This window comes from Somniosus microcephalus, chromosome 1 (assembly GCF_052327205.1).
Source record: "Somniosus microcephalus isolate GS21.2 chromosome 1, FLI_Smic_1.0, whole genome shotgun sequence".
Classification (NCBI taxonomy): domain Eukaryota; kingdom Metazoa; phylum Chordata; class Chondrichthyes; order Squaliformes; family Somniosidae; genus Somniosus; species Somniosus microcephalus.
In genome coordinates, this window is record NC_140987.1 from 348,169,045 (window position 1) to 348,184,926 (window position 15,882).

Sequence of the window (15,882 nt, forward strand, 5' to 3'; positions counted from 1 at the left end):
TGTCCTGCCCAGATTGGAATGGGAAATGTGGTTCCGTGTCCCTGCACAGATTAGAATGGGCAATGTGGTTCCGTGTCCCTGCACGGATTGGGATGGGGAATGTGGTTCCGTGTCCCTGTACAGATTAGAATGGGAAATGTTGTTCCCTCTCCTGCACAGATTGGAGTGGGGGATGTGGTTCCGTGTCCCTGTACAGATTAGAATGGGAAATGTTGTTCCCTGTCCTGCACAGATTGGAGTGGGGGATGTGGTTCCGTGTCCCTTCACAGAAATAGAATGGGGGATGTGGTTCCGTGTCCTGCCAAGATTAGGATGGAGGATGTGGTTCTGTGTCCCTGCACAGATTGCAATAGACTATGTGGTTCCGTGTCCCTACGCAGATTGGGGTGTGCGGATTAATGGGAATGCTGTTCGCTCACAATGCTTCCAGTGGTCTTTCCCAGCATTCAGTATTAGGACCACTGCTCTTTTTGATATATATTAATGATCTACACTTGGGTATGCAGGGCCTAATTTCAAAGTTTGCAGATGACACAAAATTCAGATATGTAGTAAGCAGTGAGAAGGATTGTAACAGTCTTCAGGAGGACATAGACTGGTGAAATGTGTAGACAGACACATGGCAGATCCAATTTTACGCAGTGAAGTTGAGAAGGCTGTTTATAAAAAAAAAGCACACAGTTCCTTGGCTTGATAAACAGAGGCATACAGTACTAAAGCAAGGAAGTTATGCTAAACCTTTATAAATCACTGGTTACACTCCAGACGAGTATTGTGTCCAATTCTGGGCACCACACTTTAGGAAGGATGTCAAAGCCTTAGAGGGTGCAGAGGAGATTTCCTAGAATTGTACCAGAGATGAAAGACTTCAGTTATGTGGAGAGATTAGATAAGCTGGGATTGTTCTCCTTAGAGCAGTGAAGTTTAAGGAGAGATTTAATAGAGGTGTTCAAAATCATGACGGGTTTTGATAGAGTAAATAGAGAGAAGCTTTTTCCAGTGGCAGGAGGGTCGGTAACCAGAGTACCCAGATTTAAAGTAATCGGCTAAGTTTTACGCAGCGAGTTGTTGTGATCTGGAATGCGCTGTCTGAAAGGGTGGTGGAAGCAGATTCAATAATAACTTTCAAAAGGAAATTGGATAAATACTTGAAGGGGAAAAATTTGAGGACTGTGGGGACAGAGCAATGGAGTGGATAGCTCTTTCAAAGAGCCGGCACAAGCACGAAGGGTCGAATGGCCTCCATGTGTGCTGTATTATTCTATGATTCTATCTTCTCTCTTTCTAGAACTTTGAAGCGTTTTTCGATGCCAGAGAGAATAATGCCGTGTATGCATTTCTAGGCCTGACTGCTCCACCTGGATCAAAGGTTAGATTGAAAATAAGCTGAGACTTTCTATTAATTCTGTTTCCACAAATGCATTTTTCTATGGAAGTGAAGGATTGTCTGTGGGCTCCAAATAAGTGACATAGAAATTACTGTCATTGATGTTTTCCTACAAACACTTTAATATGCCCCATATCAAATTTCCCCTCTCCACTATTTTAGTAGAAACATTTACACAAAATAGCAGGGAAAAGAATTTTATGAGTGTACGATAACATCACTAACAATATTTCTAACCCTGAATGTTTGAAATGTGCCCCTTTTATATATTTACTGTCACTTGCAATTAGCTCACTACCGTGTCGTATATTTAAACACTGAAGCTTGGGGGGATCTCTATTCCTTTAGAGAGTTGATGGATGTTTATTTAAAGATGGGCTTCACAAATCAAATGACTATGTCTGGGCTAAGTTCTGGACAGTGAAATGACATCATGGGATACCAGCATAAGAACACTTGACGCGTTTCTCCAAAATTCCCTTTTCTGCTATTTTACTAGTGATGTTAACTCATTTTAAATGGGTCAAGGCTGCCACAGAAACAGCAGAGGGGACTTTTCGATTGCTACATTGAGCATTCTTATGTTGGTATCCAATGTCGCAGCCTATTTATTCTGTATTGTTGTATAAATGTGTGTTTCATGATACAAATGCATTAACAAATTTTGGGCCATATATTCTGCTCTCCCCTTATATTGTGTTTAATCTGTGATTATTTTCGCCCCATTTGCAATGTGCTGAGGATCTATTCTGCACCTGTAGTAGCCCGCGCCACTGATATTTATTTACATTTGAAGTGGTGGCCTTCCATAAAATCATAGAATCTTATAGCACAGAAGGAGGCCATTGGCCCATCGTGCCTGCACCTGCTCTTTGATAGAGCTCTCCAATTAGTCCCACTCCCCTGCTCTTTCCCCATAGCCCTGCAAAATTTTCCTTTTCAAGTATTTATCCAGTTCCCTTTAGAAAGTTACTATTGAATCTGCTTCCACCACCCTTTCAGGCAGCGCATTCCAGACCACAACAACAGTTACGTGTGGTGTTGGCTGAGTGCAGGGTTGGACCTCGTTGTGATTGCTACAGCAGTTGAACAGCTGCCAACAGTGACAGTCCGGGCCTGCACGGGAAGAATTGCCACTTTGCTGAAGTACTGGAGGGCCACTGCCACCTACTGGGATTGTAACCTAGCACATTCTTCAGCAGCACAAGAGAAGCAATGAAAGTTGAATGGGCGAGGTGGGAGGTGAAAGTTGAAGGGGCAGGGTGGGGGGTGAAAGTTGAAGGGGCAGGGTGGGGGTGGCGGGGAGGGGGGAAGAGGTTTTATCCAACAATGAAGTTTACTTTGCTGTGAAATCCAGTGTGTTAGTCAAACTCGAGATATTTCCACAAGTCAGCTCGTGAAATCTCCATGCCAGTCACGTAGATCTGCATGTCTCAAAACAACCTCGGATTTGCATGTGATTAAAACCTGTCTGAAGACCTGGCTTCTGCACTGGATGTGGTTGCTCACACAGCTCAGCAGCAATTGGTTACAACAACAACAACAACTTGCATTTATACAGCACCTTCAACGTAGCGAAAAGGACCCAAGGCGCTTCACAGGAGCGTTACTGACACCGAGCCACATTAGCACAAATGGCCGAAAGCTTGGTCAAAGAAATAGGTTTTAAGGAGCTTCTTAAAGGAGGAGAGAGAGGCGGAGAGGTTTTGGGAGGGAATTCCAGAGCTTAGGGCCCAGGCAGCTGAAGGCACGGCCACCAATGGTGGAGCGAAGGAAATTGGAAATGCACAAGAGACCAGAATTGGAGCAGCGCAGAGATCTCTGAGCATTGTAGGGCTGGAGGAGGTTACAGAGATAGGGAACGGCGAGGCCATGGTAGGTATTGAACATAATGCCCTACTTCTTTCAAAGTTTCATTACACTTTTCAATTACTGGGGTGTCGATGGACTAAATATGATAAGAACCTTACGAGACCCGTCCGTTCTACTGTGAAGTGAATCTGTGATGTCGTCCCAGTGTGCCGATGAAAAGACCCAGAAATAGGCTAACAAGTTTGTTAATACAGGTTTAGCACTGCCAAATTAAATGAGTAAAGCTTGTCTTTAGGTACTGAAAACCCTTTGCCAGCACACTGCTGAGCAATAAAATTGAGTCCTATGTTTAATTCTGATGAGAATTAAAATGCATAAATTCTGTTCTGAGACATGAATGACATGAGACTACATTTGGGTATTGCCATAGAGTCAGACAGTTTGGCAGCTGTGATGCCAAATGTAACAATACTGACAACCTTCAGTTGAGAAATGTTTTTATATCTTAAAAAAACACAACTCTCGTTTGTTAATGAGGCTATTTTAATAAGATCAGAGATGGTCCTGTAAAATTTCCCATTTATATTGAATAAATTTCAGTCCTGACGATGAGGTAATGAATATTAACATAGAAACATAGTGTAGTGTATGTACCCGTCTACCTTTAAGAGAACTATTGTATGTAACCGTTCACCTTTAAGAGAACTACTTTAGGTGTGGCACTACTTGTTTGGCTTCTGTATACTGTAATACCGACGGTGACCACACCGGTATATAAGTGTTGTGGCATGATTCCTTGGGCAGATCCGCCCTGACCTTCGAATAGTAAAGACCTGTTTGTTTGTTATTCCTGAAGTCTGTGTCATTATTAACTGTACAACCCACAGACTTTACAGTGGCGACGAGTCCGATCGTACCCTGCAGCAAGACTACCAAAGCAACTAAAGAACGTCGAAGAGAGGCAACCGCCCTCGTCGTTATGCTGGGAGAAAACACGAGGCTGCAGCAATAGAAAGGAGGAAGACTTTAGCAACAAAAGCTTCCATCAGCAACAGGCACTGACTACCCTTCTACCACGGTGCGGAGTGAGCCGATCAGCAGGAAACAAGGCGGCCGCGGAGACTGTGAGTAGGGGAAAGTGTAACGAAATCCGGAGGATAAGGGCTGTGCACTCGACCACGGTCGAGGGGGAGCAGAGCTGGTCAGGAAGGCGGGTCCAACGGCGTCGTGAGATAGCCGGACCGCGATCGGCGGGAAAAGCCGGGCAGCGACCGAAGCCACGAAGCGCTGAGACCGGGAGCAGGCGCGGGAAGAGAGAAACTCAGCTGCAGCCGGGGAGGGAAGCACCGGACTGCGTGAGGGCTGGGAGGCGAACGGGAGCCGGGCGTGTGGGAGAGGCAGAGCCGACCAAAGGAGGCTGCGTGAGAGCCAGTCCAGCGGCTGAACTGTTCTCCACCAACGGGGTACCCAGCGCCGGTAGAGCCGAACGTGGGGGAGAGAGAGACTGCGTGAGAGCCAGTCCAGCGGCTGAACTGTTCTCCGTGAACGGGGTACCCAACGCCGGTAGAGCCGTGCGAGCGGGAGAGAAAGACAGAGCCGAGTAAGGGGAGCTGTGCAGAAGCCAGCCCAGCGGCTGAACCTGTCCGCTGTGGGGAAAGCGTACCCCTCCCACCAGGGAAGAAACGCGGGAAGCCGCCATTAGGCGGAGAAGACGACAGATGCGGGAAACCGTCATTGAAGGGGCGGGGAGAGAAGGAAAGAGCGGGAAACCGCCATTTTCGCGGGAAAAACCGCCATCTTAGAAATAAATAAATAATAAATAAGAATTTAAAGAAATACTTGTGCTGCTCCCAAGGAAAGGAAGATGCCTAAGCGAGGGAATATTAACGATTTTAATTCTGAGATAGAAGACTGGGCCACGTACGTGGAACGCATCGAGATCTATTGTGAAGCCAATAAAATAGAGGAAGACGACAAAGCGATAACATTGCTAAACTCGATGGGCGCAAAGACATACGGGCTCTTGAAGCATCTACTAGCACCAGCTAAACTGGCGGATCAGACTTTCGAAGGGATTGTGGCTGTTCTGAAGGACCACTTGAACCCCACACCGTTGATGTTGGCTGAACGATTCAAATTCTATGCAAGAACGCAACGGAAAGACGAAAGCAACGCGGAATATTTGGTCGAACTGCGTAGGCTAGCGAAATGCTGCCAGTTCGGAGGGAATCTGACAGAGGCACTGTGAGACAAGTTCGTATGCGGATTGTCCAAGGAAGGGACACAAAAGCGACTACTCGAAGAGAACGACCTCATACTTGACAGGGCTGCCCTTATAGCCGCATCGCACGAAGCCGCAGCGAAAGGAACGGCGGAAATGCAGCTAAAGGCGGCGGCACTCGGGGTGGACCAAATTACCTCAAGTACAACAAAATGCTATCGTTGTGGGAAGACAACACATGACCAGAATCAATGCTGGTTTAAGAACCAAGAATGTAGGAAATGTGGCAAACTGGGTCACATCGCTAAGGTATGCCGGTCAGGGAAGAAGACCAACAACCAAAGGAAGCCACCACAAGAAAAGTACAACAAGGTACACAAGGTGGCTGAGAAGAGTTCAGACGAACAGAATTCAGACTCAGACCCAAACAGCCAGGAGCTGGGTAGTCTGAGAATTCACAATGTGAGTAAGGAAGCTGACCTACAAACTACCTGGGTCATACTAAAAATAGCTGGAGTCCAAGTAAGAATGGAGTTGGACACTGGATCAGCTCTATCAGTCATAAATCGAAGGGACTACCACCGGCTATTCTCTCACATACCCTTAAGAAATACCAAGTTCGTATTGCAGACATACACGGGGCATAAGGTATACCCCATGGGGAAGATAAGAGTCAAGGTGAGAGATAGGGGTAAAGAACACCCAAGAATGAACTTGTACGTATTATCTGAGGGAGGACCACCGCTTCTAGGACGAGAGTGGATCAAGAAAATAGTCATGGAATGGCACTATCTAAAAGCCATAATGAGTGAGGACTCGGTGCAAGCTATCAGCTCAGATTCTGAAACGGATGACGATAAGACCAACTCAAATATGGAAGACAAGGCTAAAATGAACTTGCCGACTATGGTGGAGAAAACGAAGACATGCATAAAGGCTTATGCTACCGAGAAGAATAAAGCTTCAGAGCAGAACTCCAGTTTGACAGAGAATTCTGAGCCTGTTCAAGTTAAGGACTTATCCACGACGGAAGAACACCGAACTCGGACTCAAACTTATTTCAAAGTACGACAACAATTAGAACAGTTGAGTTACCGTCTCGTACAAGAGATGAAAACAATGGAAAAGTTCTGGGACACCGAATGAGAGAACCTGGAAAGACAGCAGAGGCAGCTAGCTCAAGCAAAGAGCGACCATAGAGCCATCGTGACCAATTACCGATCACATCTCCCTTATGATGTTCAGGAGTTAGAATATTTGCATGATCTAGAGATACAGCATAAAGGCAAACCACGCTACACTGAGGATTTTGTTCTGCAATTGGAGACGGAGCTAGTGCAAGCAAGGTTAAGAGAAGCTGAATCGCAGTGTGCACTTAAAGATATGCAGAAAAAAATCTTGGACATGGAAAAGAGAAACGCTTCTTTACCTGATGTGAATAATGTGGCCATGTTGCAAGAGGAGCTTATAGGGGCGAAACTGAAAGAAGCTAAGCAAAGGATGTTGGAACTTGAAACACAGAACCAAATCAGCAGTAACCAGCTATGTCGAGCAGAGAAGGAGTGCTATGGTCTACATGAGAAGGTGCAATATCTCTCAGCCCAGAATAAGGGACTACTCACTCAGTTAAATGAAAGTAATCGGAAAATGGCTGAGATAGACTGCAAGAATAAAGAAGATTTGATGGCAGTGAGACTTCGAGAGGCAGATAGCATAGCAGCCTTGGCTGAACTCCAACAGGAAATTGCGAAAGAAGCAAATGAAGAGGAATCTTCAGGAAGCCAGGATGTTATTCCAGTTCTTCTCTACGACTCCTTACAAGCAGAGTGTGAGAAGTTGAAAGAACAGTATGAACAGGCCCAGGCTACAATTCTGGAGGGGGTTAACTCGGCAACCTCCGAAAAGCTAGTTTCAGTAGAAGCATATGAACAACTAAAGGTTGAACATGAGCAAGAAGTCCAAAGGCTGCAGGAAATTCTTGATGAGCTCAAGGCCAAGACAGACTCATCGGTAGAAGTTCCATCCATAGATGAGAAATTAGAGGTGAAAGACATGGCAGAACATGAAAGACAAGATGTCCAAGAACTCATAAAAATATTGAAGGAAACCCAAGACAAATATGAGGCGGCAATGTCCGAGGTTCAACAACTTGAAGAACAGATTCAACTGGGAATCCTTTCAGTGGAAGAAAAGGAAACTGTAAGAAACACAGAGACTGTAAGAATGTTCCCTGAGCATGAGCTAGAGAGCATCAGGGCGCAACTTTTCCGAGCGCTGAAAGCCAAAGTACAAGAGGAACAGAAGGTGGAAGCATTGGAGGAAAAGGTGGATGAAATGGAGAAGACTCTGATCCACAGTGTTCCCGTGAAAGAGTTAACAGTCAGCCAACTCCTTCATATGCTGAGGGAAAAGACTCTGCAATGGGAACAATCTGAACACGAGCTTCAATCTTCAACGGGAAGGAGTTCGGAGCTCTCAAAAGTTTGGGAAATAGCTGAGGTTGCAAAACAGACTTTACTGGGGTGCCAAAAGTACGCTGAATCGCGTCTATGTGAACAACAGAATGTTGAAACAGCTGCTCCAGTAGAAGGATTGAATAGCCCGATCAATCAATCCCCGAGGGAAGGGGAAGTATTGAAATCACAAATGAGGTCATTAGTGAAGGATTTGCAGGAAACCTAGGAAGAGCGGGATGAAGATGAATGCATGAAGAAGTCTTTTCAAGAAAGATGTCTAGGGAAGGAACCACAGTCAGCTAACGTCCAGATGGGTAAGGAGGAAGTAGAAGGCCCTCTCGCTGGCCTAACTCAGGACGAACCCGAATATTACCATGACCTGTTGAGTGACACTGAATATTACGAGGATGTGGTCTGCCCAGTTTGTGATGAAAACTCCCAAAGTGCCGAAATCAGGATGAAGCACTTAAAGTCGAAGGAACATAGAGAGTTGGTGGCGCTACAGCTGGCAGCTGATAAGGGAGCCCCGAGAGTCTCCAAAAAGCAGAAAAGAAAAAGAAGAAGCAGAAGATGATAACTATCGCAAATATTATCACTTCTACCAGATCATGCGTGGACCCTACGAAAGGAGTTAAATCAGTTGGGAAGTAGGAAAATATCAGGGCAACCCAGTTGTTGTAAAAGTCAGCACTGCTGGTTCAGCAGGACGAAAGTTCAAGCTGTTACGTCAAGAAAAGGATATGGAGGAGTCACGCTAGCAATGTGAACCATCTACACCAAAGAGATGTTGTTCGGACCAAGTCAAGATCAGAGACTGAATCTGTGAACTGTTCCCGCAGAGACTGAACCTGTGAACTGTTTCCCACCGAGACTATGTCTGTAAATTGTTTTATATGAAGTTGAAGATATGTTATGTTTAATGGGGACTCTGTATGTAATAAGCTAAAAAGGGAGGATTGTAGTGTATGTACCCGTCTACCTTTAAGAGAACTATTGTATGTAACCATTCACCTTTAAGAGAACTACTTTAGGTGTGGCACTACTTGTTTGGCTTCTGTATACTGTAATACCGACGGTGACCACACCGGTATATAAGTGTTGTGGCATGATTCCTTGGGCAGATCCGCCCTGACCTTCGAATAGTAAAGACCTGTTTGTTTGTTATTCCTGAAGTCTGTGTCGTTATTAACTGTACAACCCACAGACTTTACACATAGAAAATAGGAGCAGGAGTAGGCCATTCGGCCCCTCGAGCCTGCTCCGCCATTTAATGAGATCATGGCTGATCATCCAAATTCAGTACCCTGTCCCTGCTTTCTCTCCATATCCATTGATCCCTTTAGCCTTAAGGAATATATCTAACTCCTTCTTGAATATATTTCATGAATTGGCCTCCACTGCCTTCTGTGGTAGAGAATTCCACAGGTTCACCACTCTCTGGGTGAAGAAATTCCTCCTCATCTCAGTCCTAAATGGCTTACCCCTTAGACTGTGACCCCTGGTTCTGGACTCCCCGGCCATCGGGAACATCCTTCCTGCATCTAGTCTGTCTAGTCCTGTTAGAATTTTTTAAGATTCAATGAGATCCCCTCTCATTCTTCTAAACTCTAGCGAATATAAGCCTAATCGACCCAATCTCTCCTCATACGTCATTCCTGCCATCCCAGGTATCAATCTGGTGAATATTGCCTGTTACTTGTGTGCTGCGTAGAAATAGTAATACCTCCTATGATGATTGAAAGGGCAGTGCATTTCTTGGGCATTTCACAGCTGAGGGCTTGGGCTGCTTTTGTTGCAGAATTGACACAAACTGTAATCGAGTTGTTTGCACACCAGTGTTATTTGTTTCAAACTGTACACTGGATGATCCTGTGATTGCCATACTGGCCGCTCAGTGTTGCTGGATTTCCAGTAACCTGCTTTAATCCAACACCTCACCAATGCCCACATTTACACAATGCATATAAAAGATTGGCACGTGTCCATCGCTTCAGATATCTCTTCAAGATGTCAAAATATCGATTGCGTTTATATGTAAAAGGGAAAGGCATTCATTCTATGTTTTTCTTGACCTAGAGCCATAAATTTACAACCTAAAAAAACAGACTTGCATTTATATAGCGCCTTTCACGACCACCGGACGTCCCAAAGCACTTTACAGCCAATGAAGTACTTTTTTTTTGTAGTGTAGTCAGTGTTGCAAGGTAGGAAACGTGGCAGCCAGTTCGCACACAGCAAGCTCTCATAAACAGCAATGTGATTAGGACCACATACAGGAAACTCTTTTTTTATCCGGCACCGACAGGACCGGCGTGGTGCCGGTTTATCAAAAAGTCCGGATTACAGAGAGGTATAGTAAAAGGTACAAGAGCCCCGTACACGGCCACAGATCCAGGCGTCCCTGTTGCATAGCAACAGGTGCAGGAACCCCGGCCACAGACCAAGCGTCCCTGTTGCATAGCAACAGGTGCAGGAACCCCAGTTACACGGCCACAGATCCAGGAACGGCCACTAATATGAAGTAAAACTTACCTGAACCTACTCCTGAATTTTGCCGGTTAACAGAGATTTCCGGTTATTTAGGTGTCGGTACACCGAGAGTTTCCTGTAATCTGTTTTAGTGATGTTAGTTGAGGAATAAATATTGGCCAGGACACCGGGGACAACTCCCCTGCTCTTGTTCAAAATAGTGCCATGGGATCTTTTACGTCCACCTGAGAGAGGACAGACAGGGCCCCGGTTTAATGTCTCATCTGAAAGACGGCACCTCCGGCAGTGCAGCACTCCCTCAGTACTGCACTAGAGTGTCAGCCTGGATTTTTGTGCTCAAGTCCCATGGAGGCGAGGGTGCTACCAACTGAGCCATGGCTGACACAACTTAATCTTCAAATCGAACCACAATTAAGCTGACATTGGGCTGTGTTTACTCACAGCAATTGCACTTTGTGACCTTAAAGGGACAGGCCAGCTTAAAAATGGCTCCACCCTAGCAGCGGAACAGGTGGACAGTACACTGTTTTATCATGAGGGGTGTGTTAAACTATGTATCCACCAACTTACTGTGAGCAACTCCACAGAAGATCCATTAATACCACTTTTATTTCTCTCTAAAAATGGCACAATAGTATGTATGTCATTTCAATCATGTCATACTTCCTCATCACAACAACTTGCATTTATATAGCGACTTTAATGTAGGAAATCATCCCAATCTGCTTCACAGGGGCATAATAGACAAAAATTTGACACCGAGCCAAAGGAGATGTTATATTGCACATTTTTGATTAGCTGAAAATAAACCACAACTCTATCTCAACTCACCTGTAACTACCCAGACTTGTAAGATCTCACCAAGGCTGGAACTCAACCAATCAAATTGCTTTCATCTGCCATGTTTTTCATAGTAACTAAAATTTCAAACATCCAAAATAAGGTTTGTAACATCCAAATTGTGGTATTTTTCAAGAACATGATTCTACTTGCCTATAAAGTAGCCTTGTGTATTTTGATTAATGTCCTTACTTCAGCTTTAAGACCTTAGCCCATCTCCGAGCCTGAGCTTGGACTTTATCTCTTCCCCCACCCCTCCAACATCTATCACTGAACAGAAATATTGCTGTGTGGGAGTATGCACAATTTCTCAGTGCAAGTGTATGTCTCCTCATGGTACAAATGGATTTCAGAGATTTTTGTTTGTGTTTTTCAAAATTATTTCAAAAAACAGTCACTGATTGAATTTTTCAGGTAAAATTTCAAATTTACATAGGATATACGGTACAGAAATAGGCCATTCGGCCCAACCAGTCCATGCTGGCATTTATGCTCCACTCGAGCCTCCTCCCATCTTTCCTCATCTAAATCTATCCGCGTAACCCTCTATTCCCTTTTCCCTCATATGCTTGTCCAGCCTCCCCTTAAAAGCATCTATACTATTCGCTTCAACCACTCCCTGTGGTAGCGAGTTCCACATTCTCACCACTCTTTGGGTAAAGAAGTTTCTTCTGAATTCTCTATTGGATTTCTTGGTGACTATCTTATATTGATGGCCTTTAGTTATGCTCTTCCCCACAAGTGGAAACATTCTCTGTATCAACTCGATCAAAACCTTTCATAATTTTATAGACCTCTATTAGGTCACCCCTCAGCCTTTTTTCAAGAGAAAAGAGATCCAGCCTGTTCATCCTTTCCTGATATGTATACCCTTGCATTTCTAGTATCATCCTTGTAAATCTTCTCTGCACCCTCTCCAGTGCCTCTATATCCTTTTTATAGTATGGTGACCAGAACTGCATGCAGTACTTTTATAAAGACTTTTTAGTTCAAAGGCAGACAGGAAGAGAGTAAGAGAGAAGCACACACATGCAATGTATGCATGTGCATACAGATCACCGGCTGAATTATTTTGCATGAGTCCCCAAAAACCTGCAGGTAATCGGCCATAACTGTGGCAGAACACACCAGAAAATAGCAGGGACCTGGTTGCACTCGGCCACCACTGTTCCCGGGATTTTCCAGCCAGTTTTTAAGGGCGGAATCACCGCTCACCCTTTAGAAGGCAAATGACAGCGGGGGTTCCCGCTTCTCCGGGTCAGTCAGGGCCCAGTGTTGGACTCGAGGCCAGGTCGCCAAGTGAGTGGAGGCACCAAATGGGCAGTAGGGGGTCCACCTGGGGAAGTTGTTGGTTGGGGGGTTGGGGGAGGTGGATAGCTGAAAAATAGCCGGAACATTTTTTGTAAATTGAGATCGACCCTCTTACATGGTGATCTCCAGGGTCTTGCAGGGGGTGTCTTGGAAACCCCATCCCCACCCAAAAGTAGTCGGGCACTCGATTTTCTGTCACCATAGGGTCGATAGGCATTGGTGATGTGCTGGCAGTGGTGCATGGGCTTGCCAGACCCATTCAAATTAGGTTAGCCTCCCACTAACCCTGCAAACTCCAGCAGAATTGGCGCTGGACAACCCCACTGAGTGTGATCGCGGGATTGTGGCCCCTGTATTTTTGGGGGCCCACACTCATTAGATACATACTTATAAAATGGTTTTTGAACTTCATTCCAAACCCCAAAAAATTCTAATTGCTGGAAGTTTTTCGGGTAAACATGTCATAAAGACGAAGGCTAATCGCAGGCAGCTGTGCCTTGCTTTGGATGAAAAATGTTCTAACTCAGTGCAGCTTTTGTGAGGAAGGGAATGCGTTAAAAGGGAAGTTTGTGACTTCTTTTGAGCAAAGATGACTCATTTGAAAATTATTACCGACTCCCACAGCGGCGCAGCCAAAATACAGGACCGATGTCCCAGCACTGCCAGATCCCAAGATTCAATCCCCCCACCCCGCCCCTGTACTGCTAAGTACCGTAGCTTCCTGCCATCCTGGTGCTACTGGACACCCTGTATCTATCTCCAGCCTGGTAATTGTTGCTTAGCATCTTGCTGTGCATCCTGGGCGTAAAACAGCCATGGGATTAAATTGAGGACAAATGTGAAGGAACATATAATAATCAAGGCCGCTGGCATCTGGTATTCATGGGAAAACTGGACATATTGGGCGCAATCTTAACTTTCGGTGTGAGTTGGAAGCGGGTCAGTTGACTTGCGGGTTCCGATCCCGTCCCCAACGACGCCCGACGCACAGACGTAATTTTACGTCAATTGGCCTTGCTAAGCCCGCCCTGCGGGCTTGCTAGCCAATTAAGAGGAAGCCAGTGTCAGATGACGTCAGTTGATGACGCATCATCAGCCGGTTTTCTTAAAGGGGACATGCTCATTTTTTTTTTGACAGATGATTTTTCAGTGTTTGACAGCATTGAGGTGCTGCAAACACTGACAATCACTGTACAAAGGTGAGCCCTTGCACCCAGGCTCTCCAGAGACACTCTCCTTAGGATAAAACAGATGGCAGCTGCAGGTGAGGTTACAGAAGCGATCTGTCACTGGTGAGAGAGGTTCTCCCAATGAGGTGGGACTACACAATCACTTCAAACCTTATTACCTACAGAAAAGTCTAAATACATTAAAAATGATTTTCCCAACATTTTCTTACCTCTGAAACTCACCAGTATACCATTGGATCCTTCACACCACTTCTATAGCTGTCATCAATGAAGAAACATTGCAGTAGACCCACAGCACGCCACACTTGCCCTGGCGTGGTGTCCGGACATCGAGAAGCCCGCAGTTGACCTGGCAAAATTGCAAAAAGTCTCTTAACTGCCTGTTAACTACCTGTCAAGAGGCAGTTAAGTGCCTATAATCCTACGCAAATCGGGGACCCGACACTTGGGAAGATTGTATGGAGGTGGGTTGACGGCGGATTCGGGATCCACTATCCATCTTTGCAATTGTGCCAACAGTCCCACCTCCAAACCCGCCCCGAATGCCAGCAAAATTCACCCCAACGCGTTCGATCCCGAAGATACCAGTAAAAATGCCAGAACACCATGTAATAAAAAGTCAAATTGATTTGATTCAGTCAATGTGACCTTGACAATACATTGCATGTTACATTGGATATTGTACCCCATTATAAAATAGCATAGTCCCTAACTCACTCTTAGCCATATGCCAATAAATATATAAATTGCTATCAGTAATACTGCTTAGCCATTTGGATTAGGGCCAGCTGAACTTATGACACAAGTTTATTCATTCCCAGAGGCTCCAAATGAACATGCACAGCTCTTCCAGTGGTCTCCTTATAACCTACATACCCCTGCTTGCAGAGGAATTGCAAGTCTCTAACAGAGAGCCTTTATCATACTCAATAGACTGAAGTTTTAAAAACTTAGGGCACTGATTCTAGTTACTGATGCTTGTGTGGAAAGATACATTAAGACCTAAAAATTAGTTTGCTTTGCGCCACCCGTTAGCACCCTATAACGGGGCGCAAAGCAACTAGTGCCTGGGTGCAGCGCAGCCAATGCCTCCCGTGAAATTTAGCGGGAGATTAGCAGCGATGGTAACTATTAGCACCCCGCGGTGCTGCGCTGCCGGCGATGACATCATCGCCGTGCGTAGTGCCCCGGCTGCGATCTTCAGTAGCGCCCCCTGACTTACCGCCGGACGCTATGTCCAACGGGGACAGGGGGGCCTACCTGCAGCCGGGGCGGCGCAAATTAAAGGGGAGGTGCCAGGTGGCCATTTTTGTTGCTGGCCGCCTGTCAGCACCTGCCCCCTCTGCCATCCCTGGCCTTCTCTGCAGCCCCCCCACCCCCCGCGGAGTGCCGGCTGCGCTCCGTGAACCCAGCACTTCTCTTGAGTGCCCCGGGCTGTTTTGCCAGCATTCCGATCCCTCGTGGCCCAGCTGGGCCCCAGGTCGCGCTGCGCTTGGCCCCTCCCCTTTAAGAAGGGGAGGAAGGCCTGCAGTTGCGCATGGCGCTGTGGCACGTAGCGCTGTGATATTCACTCGCAGCGCCCCAAGAGGGAAGCGGGATGCTTCCAGTAGCACCTCGCCTCCCTCTTGGGACGCTACCGGTGAATTTCGGCTGCGGGGGTGCTAATTTTTAGCGCCTCAGCGAAGTTAGTGCCCCAAAGGGGATGTGACTCAATTTTTCCCCCAAGTGTTAAATCTTTTCATTATTAAAACTGGTTAATGCTTTCACTAAAATAACAAAATGAATTTCAGACAAATGCATTAAGCTTTTGTAGTCCTAGCATCTGTTTTTACTTTTTTCTAAATCGCCCTCCTCTTTCTAAATTGATAGTCACCTATCGTATGGCTTTTCCATCTCACTCACGTCCATGTTGTGGTCCCTGTAACCAATAACTCCTTAGCAATTAATGCTGTACTCTCGACCTGTTGTATAACTGTTCTTTACCTCTACCTGAGGTGTCAGCTGTGGCTCAGTGGGTAGCACACTCGCCTCTGTGTCAGAAGGTTCTGGGTCCAAGTCCCACTCCAGGGACTTGAGCACATAAATCTAGGCTGACAATCCAGTGCAGTGATGAGGGAGTGCTGCATTGTCAGAGGTGTTGTCTTTTGGATGAGACATTAAAATCCATCCATCCAT

The 15,882-nt window shown here is 45.8% G+C and overlaps 1 protein-coding gene across 1 annotated transcript in view; it reads left to right on the forward strand.

Annotated features, from left to right (window-relative positions):
* The window catches only part of sh3bgrl (SH3 domain binding glutamate-rich protein like), a 228,341-nt gene that overhangs the window by 173,873 nt on the left and 38,586 nt on the right, over positions 1-15,882 (forward strand). The window contains exon 3 of the mRNA XM_085995283.1: positions 1,289-1,369. Coding sequence (XP_085851409.1) covers positions 1,289-1,369 — 81 coding nt within the window. The remainder of the gene's footprint in view (positions 1-1,288; positions 1,370-15,882) is intronic.